The sequence below is a fragment of the Balearica regulorum genome, chromosome Z (assembly GCF_011004875.1).
Source record: "Balearica regulorum gibbericeps isolate bBalReg1 chromosome Z, bBalReg1.pri, whole genome shotgun sequence".
Taxonomy (NCBI): Eukaryota; Metazoa; Chordata; class Aves; order Gruiformes; family Gruidae; genus Balearica; species Balearica regulorum.
Genome location: NC_046220.1, coordinates 3,458,196 through 3,479,592, shown reverse-complemented (window position 1 = coordinate 3,479,592; position 21,397 = coordinate 3,458,196). Strand labels below are relative to the sequence as shown.

The 21,397-nt window shown below is 40.0% G+C and overlaps 1 protein-coding gene across 1 annotated transcript in view; it reads left to right on the top strand.

The window, feature by feature from the left end:
* Window positions 1-20,886, top strand: part of ADGRV1 (adhesion G protein-coupled receptor V1) — a 267,326-nt gene extending 246,440 nt beyond the window's left edge. The window contains exons 87-89 of the mRNA XM_075740373.1: window positions 9,602-9,793; window positions 11,604-11,781; window positions 20,325-20,886. Of these exons, the coding sequence (XP_075596488.1) occupies window positions 9,602-9,793; window positions 11,604-11,781; window positions 20,325-20,443 (489 nt within the window). The 3' untranslated portion in view covers window positions 20,444-20,886. The remainder of the gene's footprint in view (window positions 1-9,601; window positions 9,794-11,603; window positions 11,782-20,324) is intronic.
* The last annotated feature ends 511 nt before the right edge of the window (window positions 20,887-21,397 follow it).

The window sequence follows — 21,397 nt, the reverse complement described above, 5'->3', positions numbered from 1 at the left end:
ATCCATATTTAATGTGAGTTTGTTTTTAATTTTAGTTTGAGTAATACTTCCTATGAAAAGAGATCTTATTAACTCTTGAGGTACTTTTTATTCACCGAGAGCTTTCTCTCCTTGCACAGACTGGGAGCAAGGATGGAGGGAGGAAAATCAGCTCACTATCTCAAGTCAGGAAGTGAATAATTTCAATGACAGACCCAAATATATTATTATACCTCCACCTACTCTTGTTCACCTACTTGCCAGATATGGAAGGACGTCTAGTCCTTGTCCTCATTTTTGCCCACGTTTCCCTTTTTTTTTTTTTTTGAGGAGCATCCCTAAGCAAAACAGTGTTAACTTCCTGCTTTATAAATAAGACTTGCCGTCTGCTGTCTCTGAGGCTGCAGAAAGACAGTAAGTATCTACAGTAATTTTCATTAAAATCAAAGGGAGTAGGGAATGTAAACTGCTGACAGTTTCCTTTGAATATCATTTAGTAGCAAAGCCTGCTAAACAAGACTTCTACTTCTGAGACGACCAGAGCGCTCTGGCAAAAATAACTACTTCCTGTAGTAAGTTCTACATCTGTTATTCTGGACATAAAAAACATAAAAAGTCATTCTAAGGTATTTTCTGGGGTCAGTTTTGACTAAGGGGAGGTTGAAGATGGTGAGATTTATTTGGTTCCTTACAGCACTGTGTGGCTGTAGCTCTCTAACTGGCTGCAGCATCCCCAAAAATTTTTCCCAACAGTCAGAGAACACTGGAGTACACAAATAACTTATTGCCACCAGTCTTCCCCTAAAACATCCAAGCAGCAGGTATGGAAAATAATTATATCAGAAATCCACAACCCTTGGGTTCCTTCCAAGACAGAGTGTTTTGAAGATTTCTTGCATTTATGGTGAAGTTGCACCAGTCAGTTACAGTTTTACACTTCTATGGAACTGCAGCAAAATGCTGCTAAATAAATGGTCTATCCAAATTCTCAGCCAGATACCACAGAGTAACAAGAAATAAAGAGATACAAGTAGACATAAGAGAGATTATGACACTGAAAGAATCAATTAAAGGGAAAAAAACGCTGTTATAGGAATAACTCCCAGCCTTTACTTAACCCTTCATTTTGAGATTTTCTGTAAGAGCTAGTGAAAGTTCAGCAATAAACACAAAGTTATCTTCTCTCTTTTGACTGTTCCTGTCAACACTGACTTTCAATTCCCTGTTTCTTTTAACTCTGTGTATCTGCCATTAATACACATAAGTAGAAATTACAGCTTTAACAAAAAAACCCAACCAACCAAACAAACAAACAAAACCAAACCCCACCCCCCAACACTTTAATGTGCTGCAGGAATAGCACTTTTCTGGGGCTTTTTATATAGGTAAGATTGACCTGTATTTAGTGATGCTAGTTTGTATGGTCCCAGAATGTTGCTTCTTCAATTGCTACCTTCCCTCTTGAGTATTTCTTTCCTATGCCAGCTTTCAGCTTGCTTTCAGATATAACTAGAGAGTTAACTGCTCTAACACCGTTAGTCAAGGGATCTCTTGACCTCGGGGCAGAGGTGACAAAGGCTTTTTCATCCACAGTTTCTTGTCTGTTTGAGAAAGAAATGAAAACAGTAGTAGGCTTAGATTGTAAGGTGTGAGCTGAAATGCAGGGTTATAAATGTTTTCCTTGGAAAACAAGTATAAGAGTAAATGTTTGCAAAATTTTGTAAAGCATATGTGCAAATTCATGACTTCTGATATTTCTAGGCCTTTACAGTCAATGTAGTTGGAAAATATGTGAGGAATAACATTATAGCTTTTGATCTTTCTGGTGTTTCTTTTTTAGTGTAAGGTCCATCAGTGGGCAAACAGTCTGTTTTTCATTGGTATGTGATCTGGATGCTTTCTGCTACCAGAGTGGTCCTCCACACAGGACAAAGCGCAAGAAGAACCTAATGCAAAGAGGACCTCAAGGGATGCTGTCCCCAATTTCTGTTACCCGTGCAGGAAAGAAAAAGTAAAAAAGGCGGAGAGGAAAAAAGCCACAGGCCTAGAAATGGAGCAGAGATGGGGAACAATGGGGTGATAGTCTGCTTTGTGTGCTTTTGGCTGTTCTCAGCCTCCTGCCACCACGTATGGTTGGTGTGATTTACTCAATCTTGCAGAGCTCTGCAGCCAGAGCTGCTGAGGTGAATTACAAGCTGCTTCTGCGTGCTGACTCTCCCATGTCTGCCCTCCACAGATCATGCCTATCCCACTGTTTGTACCTTTGGTCTTTGACTCAGTGTTTGTTTCTTCCTCAGCTAAGCTGAAATACAAAAACAGGGCTTCCTCGATATTTCCAGGATGACTACATTGGAAGGAAGGAACAGAATCTCATTCTGGCCCAATCTGCACATCTGGCTAGTTTGGCTAAGCATTTGTATTTTCAGTGCATCTTCAAGCTGAACACCTCTCTTTTACAATTTGAATCTGTCCTCTTGAAACAAACAACAACAACAAAAAACCCCAAAACCTTTTCCACCTCTTGCAGGGCTGAAATCAGAGGTACAAATGGCTGTTGTGTGGGAGTAGCTGCAAGTGTGCTGAGAGCTATGCGAAATATTTATAGTGAATCTGGAGTATCCAAGCAAATCTGCTTTTTAAAGATTTTCCAAAGTTTGTGAACCTCTCAGGTAAGCCTGAGCCAAGTTTAGACTAAATGTGAGCTGAATGCAGTTTGCCAGAAGGGAATTTATGGCTTTGGCTTTGGTTAGAAATTGCAGGATTCAGCATGGTCTTGGCATAGCGGGCTCCGCATAAAGGGAAACTTGGCAGTGTAGACTAAGTTTCAGGTGTTACATTAATATTAGGAAAATTTATTCCTAATGCTGAAAGCACAGTATTTTTATCATTATTACAGAATATACCCATAACCTGTTTATCTGTGGAATTATAACTTCACCAAAAAAAAAAAAAAAACCCACTCAAAATAACTATATTGTAGTGCAAACCTGTAAATATATTCATAATTTAATGATAGGTATATGAATGATTATTTTTCTTCACGCCATTTTTATGATGGCTTCTGTGTGTGTAAGTGTAAGTGTATGTGTTTGTGTATGCATGAGTGGTGGCAGTTGGTTGGTTCAACAAGTGGTCTTATGATGTTGCCTACTGAGATAGGTAGTTTCGCAGTCCTCAATTACATTTATTGTTATCTTTTGCTTTTGATGTGAATTTTTAGAACTTCAGCTGTAACTGACACAAATCTTTTCCTACAGAGCAAAATGAAGAGCAAATACCTCAGGAAGCAAAGTGCGGAGAAGCAGTGATTGTTCCCAGTAGAAACTGTGATAACAGAAATGATATGATTGATAAGAATTATAATAGTTTCATCAAAACTGATGCTTAACGGCAAATAAACAGTCAAACCCTTGATGATACAGAGCAGGTCCAAAGTCTACTTATTAAGTGTAATCACCACTTGGCAGGGTTGCACTGCTAAGGACATGGCTTTTACAACAGTGAATGCTAAGAAAAAGGGTTAGATTTAAACAGAAGGACCTGATTTACATTTCAAAGGTTAATATTTCTGGAGCTCTGTGAGTGGGAGATGTTAAGCGATGGCTTAGGATGTAGTATCATGTGACTCAGATGATACTTCTGTCATGGTGACACCAATAAAAGATCTTCAAGCTGTTCTCAAAGAAAAATATGGTTGAAGAAGATATGGAAAAATAAAATGTACATTAAAGTCTGCTTTTTGATATCTAGACATGCACAGAAATGCTGTGCCTGCAATTTATTGTAATTATCACTGAAAACAAGGAAACTTGCAGAAGGAAATAGAGAATTATGTATGGTTTTTGTGTGTCAGTTAGCAGTACTAATGCTATTGTGCATATGAATATTCAGTTCCATGGTTAATTTTCTTCCAAAAATTATTAGGAAAGACAACAATATAAAATACATATCATACATTGTACAATGGCCCTGATTACAATTTCCTGAATGTGATTCCTTTAACATTATGAGTCATTTTTTGCGACGTAAATACTAGCATCTTGAACATGGTGAAACATGCAAATTTTCTGGATTAATCAGACCAGTGATTTTCCCCAAAGCAGTAGGCACTTGTTAGGTAAAACAGTGCTAATCCACAGCAGGCTTTGACTGGCCAGTGATGGCAAACTACGTGAGAAAAGAAAAGTCCGCAACATAACAACTTCCAGTAAATTAGTGAAATCCCCAGGGAAGTTCACAAGACGTCAGCTAAGGCATTAATGTGCACAAGCATCAGCTAAGACCCTGCCACCAGCAGTGCCAGCAGCACCCGTGGCCATCAACACCTACCCAGGAAGGACGGTCTGACCATTAAACTGACAAGCAAAGGGCTTTGTAGGACTGGTTGCCAAGAGTGAATTAATGTAGTCCAGATGGAATAAGATTAAATCCAACTCTGATAAGATTAAAAAAAAAAAAAACAACAAAGTGAAACTAACCAAAGCATAACCATCATGCAGAAATTCCTCTACAGAGACTACAGACAGCTAGTCTTAAAAGCTGATCTGAGGAAAGACAACCCTTCTGTTGGCAGAGACACCTGTTTGTGTGATTTTTTGGGTTTTTTACCACCTCGCACCAATAAATGTGCAACTTTGAAAATAATAGTGATGTAGTAGCCACACTGATTTAAGGATCAGAATGATATGGTTCTGGACACTGAGGTCTTTTTGTGGTCTAACACAAGATACCATTTTTTTTTGAAAGCCTTGATTTCACTTAAAATATTCTCTTCTGAAAGAAACAACTTTCAGTGGTATAGTCACATGTTGATAAAATAAATTTTTCCAAATTAAAATAGGAAGTCAAAGAGTGCCTGTGTAGAGTGGACTGAATTTTTGTTAGTCCTGAAACACTAGGTTGAGGAACTGTTCAAATGGAGTGCTCAAATTGCTTTTCCTTACAAGAAGTCCTGCAAAGGTACTTTAGTTTTATATATAGAAATAGCATTCCTCTAGAATAGTTGACATTACCTGAATCCACTTCTTGGAAAAACAGCTTTTGATATTTCAGGGTATTCTCAGACATGGATGAAAATACTTGTGTGAGAAGTGTGAGGTATATTAGTTTGTCTTTTTTTTTTGGTTGGATTTTTTTGTTTATTTGTTTGGGTTTTCAATGTAATGACTTGGTGTGTTTGTGTTTATTAGATCAGTAAAAGTCCTTTATCTTACAAGACCAATTTAAAATTATGAGATACAGTAGGCATCTTTGTATGGCATACAGTAGACATCTTCATTTTCTCTCAGCGTGTAAAAAGGAGATGATGAAAGGGTTTGTTGATGGCCCACAGTCTGTTGTATCCTTTCTCATTACTATTAGCAGTGTTATCTCATTTTCCGAATTTAGACATACTGTAGTGTCAGCACAGTTATTTGGAACATGCAGAATTAGAGGATAAAGAGAGAGAGAGACTACGAGTGTCAAATGTGCAATGAAAGGTTTCTGTGGATCAGTCCTCCAGGTTTGCATGTGATCTTATGAAGTGTAAAATGTATTTTGTCCTTTTATTGAGAGCTGTGGAAGACTGTCCTTAATTTACTAGCTTCCTGCAGCCGTCACTCTGCAGAATAAATAAATCAAGCTGTTGTATATGAGAATCCCCCTCACACCCATGCATGCACAAAACCCTCCCACGAATTATAAAATGTACCAGGAAAAACCTCCCTCCTTCTCCAATAGATAACTTTCCATAGTCTCTTTGAGCAACTTGTTCCAGTGGTTAATTACCCTCACATTAAATATGTTTTCTTTATATCCAGTTGGAACCTCCCCTGTTTTGACTTAGGGCCCGTATCTCTCATTCTCCTGCCATGCCCATATGTCTTCTCAATAACCACCTCTTGCGTATTGGAAAGCTAACAGCAGTTAATGGCTATTAATTCCCCTCTAAGCCTTCTTCATGTCAAAAAGCCCAGTTCCCTCAGCCTGTCATCACAGGTGCTTGAGCCCCTGACCATCCTGGTGGCCCTCCACTGGACTTGCTCAAGTTCTTACCCATCCAGTGCCCTACCCATGCAGAAGGACAATGTCCTAACTTGGGTACCAGCGTGATGTGGGAGACCATGCTGAAAGCCTTGCGAAACTCAAAGCAGATGTGATCCACTGCTATCCCCCTGTCCACTGGACCAGCCGCAGAAGGCAATCAGGTTGATCAAGTATCTGTAGCAAATCCGAAAGAAGATTGGTGAAATATCTGCCATAACCTAGAGCAGCATCCAGGCTGTTCCCACCTCACTGGCTGAAAAGGTCCCAGAGCTTTCAGAGCTTTCCTACAGAGAGTTGTAGCTGTGGTTTTTCTGGATATTTATTCCCTGACATAACAGTACAAAAAAAAGCAGATGTACAGACCAGCTTGCTGAGGTGAAATGGTGAAAGCTTAATTGTCTTCCATCAGCATATATCAGTAAAATAACCAGCAGCCTTTACTGACACTATCAACAGAACTTGACTATTCTCTGCATTTCATACTTCGTCCAACGGGCAAGAACAATGTCTAGGTGAAAAAGTAAAGTGGTGCCAACTTGGCCAAAGTTGCTTATATGATAAACTCAGTGAAACATATATTAAAATGCCAGTAGCCTAATTTTCATAGTACTTTAAGGCTATTTTTACAGCATTAAAGGTTGAAGTGAAAAAGAATATGAGTGTCAAAAGTCTGATGAAGGACAATTAAATTCTCAAACTAGTGCTTTTGAAAAAAAAAACACTGACACTGTAAAAGCTGTGGTTGCACTGACACAACCTGAGTGTCTGCATCCTGCCCGTGCTTTTTCAGATTAAACAGCCTGGTAGCTGCTGGTGCTAAAATAAGCAGTATGGCTTCATCCATGGTATCTTCATGTGTATGATCATTGGAACTCAGTGTTGTTTGAGCAGGGCCATTTGCCTTGTTTTGATTTCCCAAAATTCAGTTGCAGTGGTTTCTAATAGAGATAGAGGGTAGTAAGAATAAAACCACAAACCCCTTTTGATACTTCAAACAAAACCACAGTGATGGCACAAAGGAATTCACCTCTACGGAGTGTAATCTTCTTGAGATTTTAGATTTGGATAGGAATATGGGTCAAAGAAGGTTCCATCCTTTTTCCAGCTAAGCAAGAAATCTTCCACCCAGCAACGCAGTTCCTGTGCAGACATATAACCTACTTGGCAGTGTTGGGTTTTGTTAGGTAAGAGCTTCTGTTTGTAAGGCATTGCCATAATATTTTACAAGAGTGGGAGAAGTAAAACTCACAATTTTTGTTTCTGTTAGCTAACTCAGCCTGCGACGACTCCTGTGCTTAGTCAAAAAACCTTCCCAAGTCTATGTACTCGTTATGGAAGGACCCAGAGGAGCTGCCCCATCACCTGTCTGCATCAATACGTGGGAGTTCTCTGAACTGCAGATACTGAAGTTCCTTCCCAGCCTCAAGAAAAGGAGGGTTGCAGCAGGAGTGCCACACCAGGCGATGCATCTCAGGGATGCTGGCTCCTGCTGCCCAGGACAAGGGTCTGCGTCTCTGGATGACAGCGAGGGGCAGAAGTGGTGGCAGCAGGGATGCCTTGGGTATCAAAATGCCTTTCTGTCATTCTAGTAGAACAATAGTTCCTCAGAAATAGCGCTGTCCGAAACACACAGAGAGTCAAAGTAGGACACCAGGCTGAGTTAAGGAGATAATTGTGGTATTTTATTCCATGTTTATTTCTTTTAGAAGAGTAAGACCCACACTTGGGGCTGCCCAGGAGAGTGACATAGCATGGGTCTTGCACACCAACACCTTCTGTCCCTGCGATTCTGAAAGACAGGGCTGTGCAGCATTTTCAGCTAATGGGTTTTCTTGAAAAGTACAAAACCACTTGAAAAGTGTGTGCAACTTTTGTGGCTAGGTCCTCAGAGGCTGAAATGCCAGAGGCTGCTCTGGATTCAGTGTCGTCACTGTTATCTGTTCTTCTTGGGTTTTGTATCCTTTTCATACCCATTAAACAACTGAAACCAAAAGAAATCCATTTGCTGGTCCCATTACGCTTGACCTACATCACAGTCCTTAGATTTGTTTCTAGAATAAAAGGACATTTTGGTTCCTTTTTAGTGTCTCTTAAGTGCAACATGTGTTTGCATCACTTTTTTGGAATGTATTTACTTATGTGTATCACAAAGAAAGTTTCTCTCAGTTAACTGCTCTGGGTCCTCAATAAAAAAACCCCAATAATCTGGAAAAGTGCAAAAGTGTTTTCTCAAAATAGTTGTTTTTAACACTTTTGTTTGCTGGTTTGCTGTTAAAAAAATGCATACACAGAGCTGTATAGCTTCATAGCAGCTGTATGAGAGTATTTCCAGTGTTTGACCACCTGAGATTGAAATCCCATTGAATCCCATTAACTTCTGTTAGGTGTCACTTTGGGCCAGACTGTTTTCTCATATAATTTTGGCATTAGGAATTATGAACCCGTAGATCATGAAGTGCTGCTGCCTGTTTTATAGGGATGCAAATGAACATGTATCTTGGGTATTTACAGTCTCCATGTATTTTCAAAATTCCTTCCATTAGGAATTCTGAAATATAATTAGATGAAACTCCTTACTATTTATAATCCAAGTTACTACTTTTGTGCCAATGGGTACCTTTCCCATAAATTGTTCTGTTTAGTACAATTGCTTTCAGGGGTCTTGAGGACAATGTGAAATGTAAAAAAACAATGCAAGTGTAATTGTATTGCAGCAATCAGGAAGAATCTGGAAGCCTTATTTTTGTACTCTGTTGATTAACCCCTTCTTTAGTAATTATTGAACTGCTTGATTTATCAGTTGAAATTGATCATTTTCCCTGAGTATTAGTGCAACTTAAGAATTAGAGAAAGTCAGATTTCATATTCAGAATCACTGGATTTCTTTGCAAACAAAAGACATGGTTATAATAGTTTCCTTGGCTAAGTCTAAAGGTCAAAATTAGCAAGCTTTAAAGAGCTGCAGAGGCATACAGCAGAGCCTTTGTAGTAATCACAAATGATTACTACAGTAATTCAGTGCTGAATTAGTGGATATCAAAGAGAATCTAATTTATAATTACAACTTGGTAGCTGTGACGGCAGCAGTGCAGTTTGCATAAGATTGAAATTGGGGCAAGAATGCAAAGACCCAGCAGGTCAGTAAGGAAACAAAGAACTGTGGCTGGGGGCCAGCAGCCAAATCCTATTGTGAAGGTGGCCCTTAACCACATTTTCACTATTATGACAACTGTGAAACTTGAGTTGGTTTTGTTGTTGATGAGATCTTGGCTTTGCTTTGCAAGCATGTGGGTTCAACCAAATAGTCATTTTCTATGACTTTTGGGTTGCGTTTGGGGATTTTTTTTTTTGTGTGCGTGTGATTAGTTGGAGGCCTCAGGATATGAACTTAGTTTTAACTTCCAGATCTCTGATGGGCAGTGACGTCATCTCTTATTTTGCATAGAAACTGGCTGCAGCCCTTTGTGGCATGGCCTGTGAGTGTAAGTGAAGGCATCTGCTGCAGCATATAGGACCTTGCCACGACTGCGTTCGAGTTCTGATCTAAGCTCCCTGCATTTCACACGCTGATGCTCTTTTTCTCTCTCTGTTTCAGGGTCTTTATGTCTTTGTGGTATATTTTATCCTGCACAACCAACTTTGCTGTCCTGTGAAAGCAAGTTATACTGTAGACATGAATGGGCATACAACTCCAGGATCGGCTTTTTTCACACATGGCAGTGGTCTGCCGGCTGCAGGTGGAGAGATCAGCAAGTCCACTCAGAACCTCATCAGTGCTATGGAAGAGGTGACAGTGCTCTATGGTCATTACCTTCTGTACTGAAAATGTATCTGGAGATCTGAATGGCAGTACTGATGTGTAATATGCAGGAATTAGATGCTAATTATTATAGGTTGTCTGGGGGGGGGGTATTATTATTATTTTTTTTACATAAAAATTCTTATCTTTAGCCATGGTGATATTCTTGGAACTTAGAATTCCCTGGTAACATCCCGTCTAGAGAATTTTGCCTTTTCTATTTGAGTCTTCAGTTTCTCATAGAGGCTGGTTAAAGTGTTGTCAAAAGCAGGTCATGAGAAATCAAAATACTGAGTTAATTCTTTCAGTTTACTATAGGTCTTAGATGAGTTTTAAGTCTTTAATTTTCCAAATTCATGCTGTGCAAAATTTCTGGAAATCTTAATAGAATAGAATAATATCAGAATAAAAAAAGGAAGGGAAGGGAAATGGAAAGGGAAAGGGAAAGGGAAAAGGAAAGGGAAAGGGAAAGGGAAAGGGAAAGGGAAAGGGAAAGGGAAAGGGAAAGGGAAAGGGAAAGGGGAAGGGGAAGGGGAAGGGAAAGGGAAAAGGAAAGGGGAAGGGGAAGGGGAAGGGGAAGGGGAAGGGGAAGGGATGAATTTTGAGGAAGATGAAAGGAAAGGGAGGAAAGGAATTTTGAGGGAGATGATTTTCAATTTCTTTGTTGCTGGAACTGGAATGCTGCTAGTATCACTTTTCACTACCTGTAGTAAACTAAGGTGACTTTTGCTGCTATGTATATGTGCATGTTGATAGAGCTAGTTGAAAATTTTTCAGCTAAACAGTTTTTTGAGGAAAAACACTGATTTAATGGAATTGAAATATTTCAAGGGAACATGTCAGTTCTAGTAATAATTTTTGTGGAAACCAACCTGCTCACCTGGCAGCTGTTTTGCCCATTTCTCTACCTGCTTGTTTGCAGGTTTCTCTGGTTTTTAAAGATCCTCAGCTGCCTCCTGACAGACCACTAAATTTATTCAACTTCTCAGCATCTCACTTAAGGTGGTGCCTGACTCCCCATTTTAGTGGACAGCAGAGCTTCTCAGCTCTACAGGTCAAGCTTTTACGTTCCTGAGCTCCTAAACAGCGGATGAGCAATAGACCAAGAAACTATATTTTGATTATGCTAAAATATATTTTTTTAGAGTGCAGTATTTTGGCTTTCATCACATTTAAGGAGGAGATAGATTTTCAAAACTACCTCTTTTCTCATGAACTGAAATTCTGATTTTTTGTGTAGCTCCACCTTATACTGAAGTGGTAGATGAACTATAGCAAAGTTGATATCAAAACTGTAGGGCTGTATACCACCACCAGACCCTTCAAAGACTGGCAAACTACTTTAAAATACTGTATTGGTAAACATGGGAAGCTATGGGTTGCCAACTGTAGATCATAAAATGGAAAGTAATGATGGTTAGTGGCTATAGAAGGGAGAAGCAGAGTCCAGCACAGGAAGAGGCTACGGTAAGAGTGGAGTGAGCTGGAACCTGTCAGTGCTTTAAGTTAAAGCTCTCCATACCAGGGGCCAATGTTCAGAAATAGCAATATTTTTTTAACTTTTTGAGATAGCTAGAACTGGCATAACAAACACAAGGTTAAATGACTTGTAATTGGGTTATATATATATATTTTAATTTAAAAAATAATTAAAAAAGCTACCTGGTTCACTGTAGAAGTGACAGAATAGCTGGTTCCAAAATCTTTTGGTCTTGAGTTCAGCTCTGGTCATAGTTTCCAGTTTCTATAGTATAGTTTTGATGATTACTGCATTTTTGTGTCTTTTTAAACTTTGCAGGTGCCTGCAGACTGGGAGAGGGCATCCTTGCAGCTTGCTAGTCAAGCTAGTGCTGCCTTTAAGCAGAGTCCACAAAATGGCAATGTTTTCCACCCTTCTGGAGGATTTAGTACCAGCTCATTGGTTGCTGATGAGGAATCACAGGAGTTTGATGACCTAATATTTGCTTTAAAGACTGGTGAGTGATTCTTCTTGTTCTGCAAAGGTTATTATGTTGTTCTTCACGCTAATGGTGTCACCATTCCATGAGATCCAATTAACAAGAGCTGTTAATATAGTCTGATTGCCAGTGAAAATCTGAAGTAAAATTGCTTTGCCTTAGACTGCTACTCCATGAAAAATATTGTGCCGGCTATCTAAAAAAACAGAGAAGGAGTCTGCAGAAATATGTTTTGAGTCATGATGATAAGCAGACCTACAGAAAGCAGCAGCAGATTGGAGGCTCTGACATTTTTTCACAAGTGCTTAAATGGCAAATTTGCTGCTTCTAGACATGGGCTGTCTTGTCTTCTTTTCCTTTCTTTTTCAAATTGATATATAGAGTATATGGAATGCCTATCTTTATTGTTATATATCTCTGTGAGAAACAGCATAACTTCATAAATATTAATTATCTCAATAAGTGTAAGACAAAATATTTATATAGAATACATTTGGACCTGAAAAGTAGTGCACACTGGGAAGATAAACTAGATAGACTTCTGCCCAAATGCAAGAGCAAACTATGGTGAGCTCACCATGCTGCTGGAGGACCGAAGCAGAGGAGGCCACTCTAGGTGTCCACGTGCAAACTACACCTGCAAACCAAAATATTTGTAATCAGATTTGCCTTGATAGCCTTGGAGTTCAAGTCTTCAAAATCACAGGCTTTGCCCTCAGTTATGTATTATTTTCCTGCTTCCTCACCCACTCCACCAGTGAAACTTCAGGTTATTCAAATGATGATATAAATAGATAGTCAGACATGGCCACAGGCAGCAGAAATTAAGGGAAACCTGACTCAATGATGGGTCAACATGGGAATGGCTGATAAGATGACCGCAAAGGAGAGCCGACTGATAAGACCTGGCAGATGCTAACCCAAACCCACCTCCTCTAGGCACCAGGTGAAATACAAATGGACTAGCCTGGTAGTAGGACGTCACCTGAATGATCTTTGGGGACACCATTGAGCCTTGCAAGAGACAACAGCGAGGTACTGGTGACATAAGCAGGTTAAGTGCTCTGGCACCAATAATTTCAGGAGTTTGTTCCCTTCAGCGACACCAAGGGAAAGAGCCAAAATTGTTGGAAGACTGGTAATGCTGCTAATGAAGGGGCAGTTTTATTCAGTATATTCATAATACTTTATCTCTTGAGCCAATTTACATTGCAGAAAACTCTTCTAATTCTGAAGATAATTGGATGATGAATGGCCTAGTGCTAATAAATACAAATTTTAATGAATACTGTCACAAGATCTGTATTGTACCTAATAATTTTCCTGGTCATTTTCATAGACTACTTCTACTTTGTTAGGCAGTTAAAGATTTTGGGCAAGACTTTCAAACCTAGGTGCATAAGCTTACAGTTGCAAACCTTTTTTTTTCAAGTACTTAAGAAGGTAGCTTTTACTTTTGTACTCCTTCCTGAATGTTTTGTAGGAGACCAGATCATTCACAGGTAGTTAACGGGATATGAGGCCATTCACATCTAACACTGCCACCCTCACAGACAGTGTTACTGCTTAAGCAGCTCAGTTGACATCAGTTGGCCTATCTTCTGCAGTAAACTCTACACACTGTGGAAGGCTGAGTCTTAAATCACGAAAAACAATCTAGGCAACAGCAGTAGTTAAAACTCATGGTTAATAAAATTCACCACAACTTTAGCATTTAATGATTTTTTTTATAAATCTTCAAGCTCCATCCTTAGTTAATTTGTTTTCAGTCCTGCTTCCTGGAAGGAAGTAGGTCTAGAACCAGCTTTTCATTATTTTGCCTAAATTTTATTATTGTCTTCTTTATTAATGTTTTATTATCATTTGTTCTTATGAGCCTTTTGTATTAATGTGATTTGAAGCAGAGATTTCAGGCCACAGTAGGAGAAAAAAATTTTTTGGCATTACTGATTCAAGTAGTACCTGACCCAGTGCTTATTTGTGTGCCCAAACTATGTCCCCAGCAACATTACGGGGACAAAACCAGATGATTTCTAAGCCAAACCCATTGTCCCATCTGGTTCCAGCCTCACACACAACATTTGAAAAAGCCAAACTGAAGAGGTGGTGTTGAGGTTAGACTAGCTTTAACCACCAAAGTAAATGTTTATCATCAGCCATTGCCTTAGATACAAGCTGCAGCTCAACACATACTTTAAACCAAAAAACGTGAGCTTTTCTGTAACTAAAAATCATATCTGTTTTATTATTTTTATCCAGATCTGCTCTCCAGTTCAGTTCAGTGCATGGCCAAGGAGTCGAAGTGCTCCTGATGGCATGAGGAAGGGAACCACGTGGAAGCAATAAAAAAGGGAGATGAGGTGGTGGAAAGTGGGATTTCTTCTCTGGCAGTACAGGCTCATGCTGCTAAAGTATTCACTGAGCTGTGGTCAGACGGGAATTTTATGATACAGTTCAGCTAGCAGGCGCTGAAAGGAGCCTGTCTCCTGGTCCCTCCTGGCAGCACATTTCTCCTTACTCTCTTGCGTTGTTGCTTGTACTCGCATGAAACCGCAACAACTCAGGTTAGAGACTTCTCCTCTCCCTCTTCCTCTTCCTCTCCTTCCTCTCCCCCTCTTCCTCCCTCTCCCCTTGCCACTCCACATCAGTTGGAGCACCAGTCCCAGCTCCAAGGAAGCAGTGGTCACCAGCAACAGGAAGATCAGCACCTCTTCTCTAAATAGGCTAAAATGCATGTGCAGCTGAGATGCCTTTTTGCTGCCTTGCTCTTGTCTGTCATTTGCTGTGAGTAGTCCTCAAACCTTTTTAGACCAGGCTTTATTTCAGTAGGCTGAGATTTCCTCATTTCAAGCAGACAAGCCCCTGGGAGTGCAAGGAAAAGGTGTTTCGCACCACATTAGCTGTTTTTATCACGCCTAAACTGGGAGGTGTGGCTTTGGGATATAGAGGAAGAACAGAAATGCTTGCCCTGCTATCACTTGAGCTTTACTTCTGATAAGCAGAAACAGAAACCTCCATTATCTGTCCTTCCCTAAAACTGTCAATCTATAACCAAACTCAGCCTTAGCCGTGCTAAAATATTAGCTCCCACTCTGAAGGTTGGCTGGGGATCAACACTGATTAGCAGAGGAATATGCAAAAATGTCTTTATGCCTCTTTGCACTTCATCTGTCCTTTCTGCTTATGTAGTTTGGAGCTGTCTCAAGGTTACTTTAATTTATGCTGTAGCCTCAGGGTTTAATCTGGCAGCCAGGATCAGTGAGAATGGGGGTATAACCAGGGCAAAACTAAAATCTCACTCCTGCCCTCCGGCCCCACTCTTGCACTGCAGCTGGCCACTCTCAGCAGCAGAAATGAAGGATGGCTGGTGCAGGTTCGGGGGGGGGGGGGGGAACAAACAAAACCCCCACAGCACAACTTTATTCTTTAACTTGCAATGGTTTAGTAATTTGCAGTTTGCAGAGCAGCTCCACAAATACATGTGTTGGCACAGTTGGTCTTATTGCTAAAGAAATGTGTCGAACTGTGCACTTAGCCCTTGGTTCCGTAATCATTAATGCCGGGCCTAATTACAGATTAACCTGAAATACAGACTGGTTCGGGTGAAGGGATACAACTGTATTTCTAGCAAATTAGGTGGACAACAGTGTACTGTTTCTTAGCCAGCTTTTATGCTAGCTTTATGCAAGCTTTGCATCACATGGCCATAGAATTTTTTTTTTGTTTAGTGCAAGAAATCCAAAATCTGGACTTCTTGTATCATAAAGCCATCGCCTCTGAATGCCTTATCAATTAATTCCTCCTTTCCATCAAATATGTTCATTTCCATACGTAATACATAGTTAGAATTAACTATATCACCTCATCTCTTATACTGTGGGAATTTTTTTGAAGGCCAGCCAGCTCCAAAGCAATTCATGTGAAGGAAATTTTATAGAACAATTATTGTAGGAAAAAAATAGTTTAGAGACATGTCCTACCTAATGATATGTGCTAAAACCTTTTTTTTTTTTTTTTAATGTTTATGAATTTGGCTTAAATTATTTATTTTGTTATATTTCATTTATGGCTTTTATAATGAATCAAAGGCTTAGCTTTTACTGAGAAGGACAATGATTTACTAATTAGTTTTTGTTAATTGCACTAATTAACTCTAAAAGTGCTGTCATTTTGGACTAGATCTCATTTTTCCTCTGATTTCTTGTGCCAGGTTTATATTGATAAACAGTTTAATAAGGCTGTTGCCTTCCAGATTGTCACAGTCTCGTATGTTACTGTCCTTGAGGCTAAGGCCAAATATAGCAGAATTCGCTAAGGACATCTACTCTGGTTAGGGCTGGGGAGTTGTTACAAAGGAAGCCAACAGAAGTAGATGGAATCTGTTCCAAAGCAGCAAGCTGTCCATCAGCTTTGCTCTAAGGCATAAATACCATAAATGCATGATAGCTTTACTGATCTCTGAGCTTCCATCCATAGTCCGATCTCCTACAAATGCTCTTGTCCTCCCCCTTCTGTGATGCATCTCTCCTTTGGGTGAGATGTGAATGCAAAACACAGCAAAGCCTTTGAGAGAGGCCCGAACCCCTCCAGGGCTGACAATGACCCATCCCCGTAGAAAGTTGTTTGCAAAGACATAGATAAGAGTGGAGAATATCAGCCTAGAAGATGGTACTCTCCAAATATATATCTGGCAGTATCAATGGAGGGTATTGCTACATCCAGATCTCAGTGTATTTTTGCTCTTAATAAAGGCATATGTGATAAACCCTAAATGAATATTTTACATGGAGAATATGTGAAAAAATCTACTGTGTAAGTTAAAAAACCCCACATAAATGCAGCTATTACAATAATGATGCTATATAAACCAACTCATGATTTTGAGTCTAATATAGCCAGAGTTCCAAAGTCTGCATATTTTAAACCTTGGTGTTACCACTGTAAGTTTAAGAATTAAGCATCTCACGTTGGGCATCCTGAACTAGAGAAAACATCTAGATTGAGTCCAGAGGAGGCCACGGAGATGATCCGAGGGCTGGAGCACCTCTGCTATGGAGACAGGCTGAGAGAGTTGGGGTGGTTCAGCCTGGAGAAGAGAAGGCCACAGGGAGACCTTAGAGCCCCTTCCAGTCCCTGCAGGGGCTCCAGGAAAGCTGGAGAGGGGCTGGTGACAAGGGCAGGGAGTGACAGGCCAAGGGGAATGGCCTGAAGCTGCAGGAGGGGAGATGGAGATGGGATGTGAGGCAGAAATCCTTCCCTGTGAGGGTGCTGAGGCCCTGGCAGAGGGTGCCCAGAGAAGCTGTGGCTGCCCCTGGCTCCCTGGCAGTGTTCAAGGCCAGGTTGGATGGGGCTTTGGGCAACCTGGGCTGGTGGAGGGTGTCCCTGCCCATGGCAGGGATGGCACTGGATGGGCTGTGAGGTCCCTTCCAACCTACACCATTCTGGGCTTCTGTGATTTGAAATTTCACATTCAGAAAGGTGTTCAGTGCAATATCCTGGAGACTGTCTGTCACAGGGCAGATAAATTGTAGATGGTGTCAAAGTGCCAGATTCATGCCCTGCCTTATCAATCTACATAATTTCTGTTTCGTAAGGGCTCACTTCACAGGAAAAAAGGAAGGAAGAGTAGCCAGTTTGCATATTCATTATTCATTCAACCTCTCATTTGTGATTGCTCACAAATATGCTACCTGTTGGCTGTTCAACATGACTACATAATACCAGGAAGCATTTTTAGTGCAATCTGAACTTTGTAGAAGTCTGGATGCCTGTTGGTGTCATTTCTGTAAAGTCAAAACCCTGAAAGAAGAATTAAAGTTGTTTCATGTAGCTTATTTGTTTCTATCTGTCTTACACATAGAAGTGCATAGAAGATAAAAAGTCTCCCCAGAGATATGAGTATAATAATTACAAAACTAACTCCACCTCCCTTAAAATGTTTTAGTGAAAGTTTGAGATATCTCTGAGCAAGCAGGTGATAACAGCTGGTGTTCAAGGGCACGTAGGAATGCGATGATGAAATTCTTCAACCAGTAGATGTCACTGGCGGGATCTCTATGGGTTTGCAAAGAGAGCTGTGACTTTTCAGTTTCTCCAGTCCCTTGATACAAAAAGAAAGGAAGAAAGGCCTCATTTTCCTGTGTCTTTTTCTTCAAATAGTTTCTTCACAAACTGGGGAAAAGTAATACTCCCTGCTACGTACCAACCATCCAACTCTAGCATCTCTAGGGGAGTACGTTCTTCTTGGGATCTGATTGAGTTTAACTTCTGCTCTAATCTGAGAACAAGCTGGACCTATGAACTCCGTGAAACTCCACTGTGTAAACTGTCTTACCCTTCCCAGTCTGCCAACTGTTTGGTAAGCTGGTATCCTGGTTACGTTTCAGCTCTTGTTCCTAAAAAGGATCAGCTCTTCACATAGTCTTTGCATCAGCAGCAGAACAAGACCCTTGTAAACCCAAAGTAGTCTGTTTCAGTCTCTTGGTTTACCAAGTTCCTGATAAGAACCTCCGTAACAACAACAAAAAAAATCTCCTCTTACTTTGCACAAAGCAAGCACAAAGCATGCAGATATGTGACATTTAAGAATACACATAGTGTAATACCTTATTAGACCAGTATCTGATATTTTTATAGTGACCAGTACAAGATTCTTTAAGAAACCCCATACTGAATAATTGCAGTATAGCCACCAGTAAGACAAATACCTTTCTAACCCCAACAGTGTTCACCCTAAAATCTGAAGTCGAGATGATCATATTTATATAACATGATTTTATTGTTTTCAATAATGTATTTTTTCCCTTTTTGAATTTTGGATCCTCTTCAACCTAAGTAAATGTTTTGAGTGAATTCCAACGTTAACAACGCTACATCAGAAGTATTGTTTTGTTTCTCCATTCAAACTATATTATTTACTTCAAGGTTATTACCTTGTTCTGCCGTCCCCAAATGGTAAATACAGCAGTCTGATTTATCTTCTTTATTACACTCATGTTTCCTTTCTAAAACAAACAGTTTTAGAGAAGATAAGGAAAAAACCCAAATAACTTGCTTATGCAATTGCTGTTTTTCCCAGAACTTTCAAGCAGCTTTTAGTTACTAGGACCATGATTCAATGAAAATATAAATTTAAATCAGTAAGTATGGCTTAATCATCTTCAGTACCCTTATAATCAAGTATTTTAATGATTCAGAGCCTAATCGTCTTGTATCTCTGTACGCTGATGGATTTTTACTCTTGTCATACTCTGACTGTAATTGCTGGTCTCAAGAGCTTGGGTCATACAGGTCCAAGAACAAGACACATCTAGTAGATGGCAATGCATGCATGTTCACTCAGCGACCCAAACACCAAAACCAGGTGTAAGAAGGATCACAGTGCAGAAACACACAGTTTTCACCTGGACGCAGTAGGTCTGGGTTCACACAGTGCTGCATCTGAGTTTGGCCCCTACCAGGACTTCTTCCAGACCTCTGCAGGAAAGCCTGCCTAGTCCTGCAGGGTCTTCTGCTCAGGTTCTCTGGACCAAGCTCCATCTTCCAAGGTTTCAGCCTGACTTCCCACAGCAAAGGAGTATACCACCGCTGTCCCCTTTTCCATATTTCTTTTCTGCTTGGGGGGTTGTGGAAGTAAGGGTGCAATGGAAAAACTGTAACAGTGGAACAATACGGGGCATAGAAAATGATGAGGTAACTCCAAATAAGTAAATGACCCTTATCTTGTGTTTTGCCAAACAAGCCAAAGCCTGGAATGACAGCTGAGGCAGAAATAAGAGATGCACTGTACAACTGATAGAAAGTCCTGAAAATATTTTTTTAGTGTGAAAATGCAAATCACACAAAAATTATGTATCTTCACAGTAGTCTACTCAAACCTCCCCCGCAAAAAATCCCAAAAGTGCCAAAAAAGCAACAAGCTAGCAGAACTCCTGTGACAAAAGCATGGAGAAGGTGGCCTCCTGAGGTCTCTTCCAGACATGTTTTGGAAGTTTCCATGGGCTAAAGTCTCGTATTCTCTCACAGTAGAAGAAAAACACAATACACCAGCTTGTGCCAAATGTGGGTTTAAAGAATATTTAGTCAGCATCTTTTCTCATGTTGAAATTACAATCCTATTAAAACAGCTGGAATTATAGTTTAACAGGGAAATTGTATCATTAAAAATCAATTTTTCATGAAGAAGTCCTTGGAAATACCAGACTGTAACAGCCAGACCATGAGCCCAGCCTAAGCCAGGCCTTGATTTATGCTCTTGTGATTTCAAGGCAACCTCTGAATAGCTATTGTACCATTTACTGAGACAAATAAAGTGACTGACAGTGGAATGATGAAAAAGCGTATCGGGATGGTACAAAACTACGTCAGATAAAGTTACAATCTGTGGGTTCACAATTGTAGACTAGTAGGAGGAAATTTGCCACATTGCTGTGAGGTAGGGAAGCATTTCAATAACCAGAATAAAGCAGAGCAGGACACAATATCACCATTTCTGTGTCAGGATTTCTTTCTCACTGATTCTTTTTTTTTTTTTTTTTCCCCTGTTTGTTTTGCTGTTTCAGGTGCAGGTCTCAGTGTCAGCGATAACGAGTCTTGTCATGGCAGCCAGGACGGTGGCAGCATGGCTAACTCCCAGATCGTAGAGCTTAGAAGAATACCCATAGCAGATACTCACCTCTAACTCCACGGCTTGCTTGGTTTTTTGTTGGGTTTTTTGTTGGTTTTGTTTTGTTTTTTTTTTTAATTCAAGCCTCGGTATTTTTATATTTGTACTTCCTTTTGCACTAAAACACTATATGAAACTGTGTAGTAGAATGCTGTGAGCTTTACTGAATGTTTAACAAGGAATGTTTGCTTGAGGTTTTGTATATCAGAAAATAAACTGTAAATTTTTCACAGTGGCTGAGCATCAATAGATACCATGGCAATCGCCCTAGATATGTATCTTGTAGCTAGATGACATATTTCACAAACTGTAGCTTTTTTTATTAACCTGTATGTGTAACACTGATTAATAAAAAAACAATAGAGTCCCTTTGATACAAACAAATCTGGTGTTTTTGCTCGCTGCTTCTGGAGCTGGAAGATGATGCAGACGCCCTGTTGGACAGGAAAAGTTTTTAATTACACAGTTGTTCTAAGTTTCCTAAGCTGTACCCTTCCCACTGGTTTTTGAGTACTCAAATCCGTGAACTTTATAAATTCAAATAAAGACACGGTCTTGAGCCAGAAAGCTTGAAATTGAAATGGTGACATGATAAAATATGCAATGATCTGAAACAAACGGAGGGAAGGGGAGATGAAGGACAAGAGTGAAACCACTGGCAGCCGTGTGCTGTCGACTGCATTACCTTGCTGGTTTCATAATATTAAACTCTCTCACTCTTCTCACAGTCAGAAACAAGGGGGAATTCCAAAGACTTTAATTTTATGTTAATCTCTGTGGGTGCTACGCAGATATCCCTGTTCTGATTGAAGGGTTCAAGTATTGTATTATAAATGAGTTAGATCACTAATCTGGGGTCACAAATGAGCAAGAAAAGTTCCTTCCTTGGAAGAAAAAAATGCAGAGGAAGAATTTCAGAACTGAGAGGGGGAGGCAGGCTGATCTTGTAGGAATCATTAACTCTGCTTC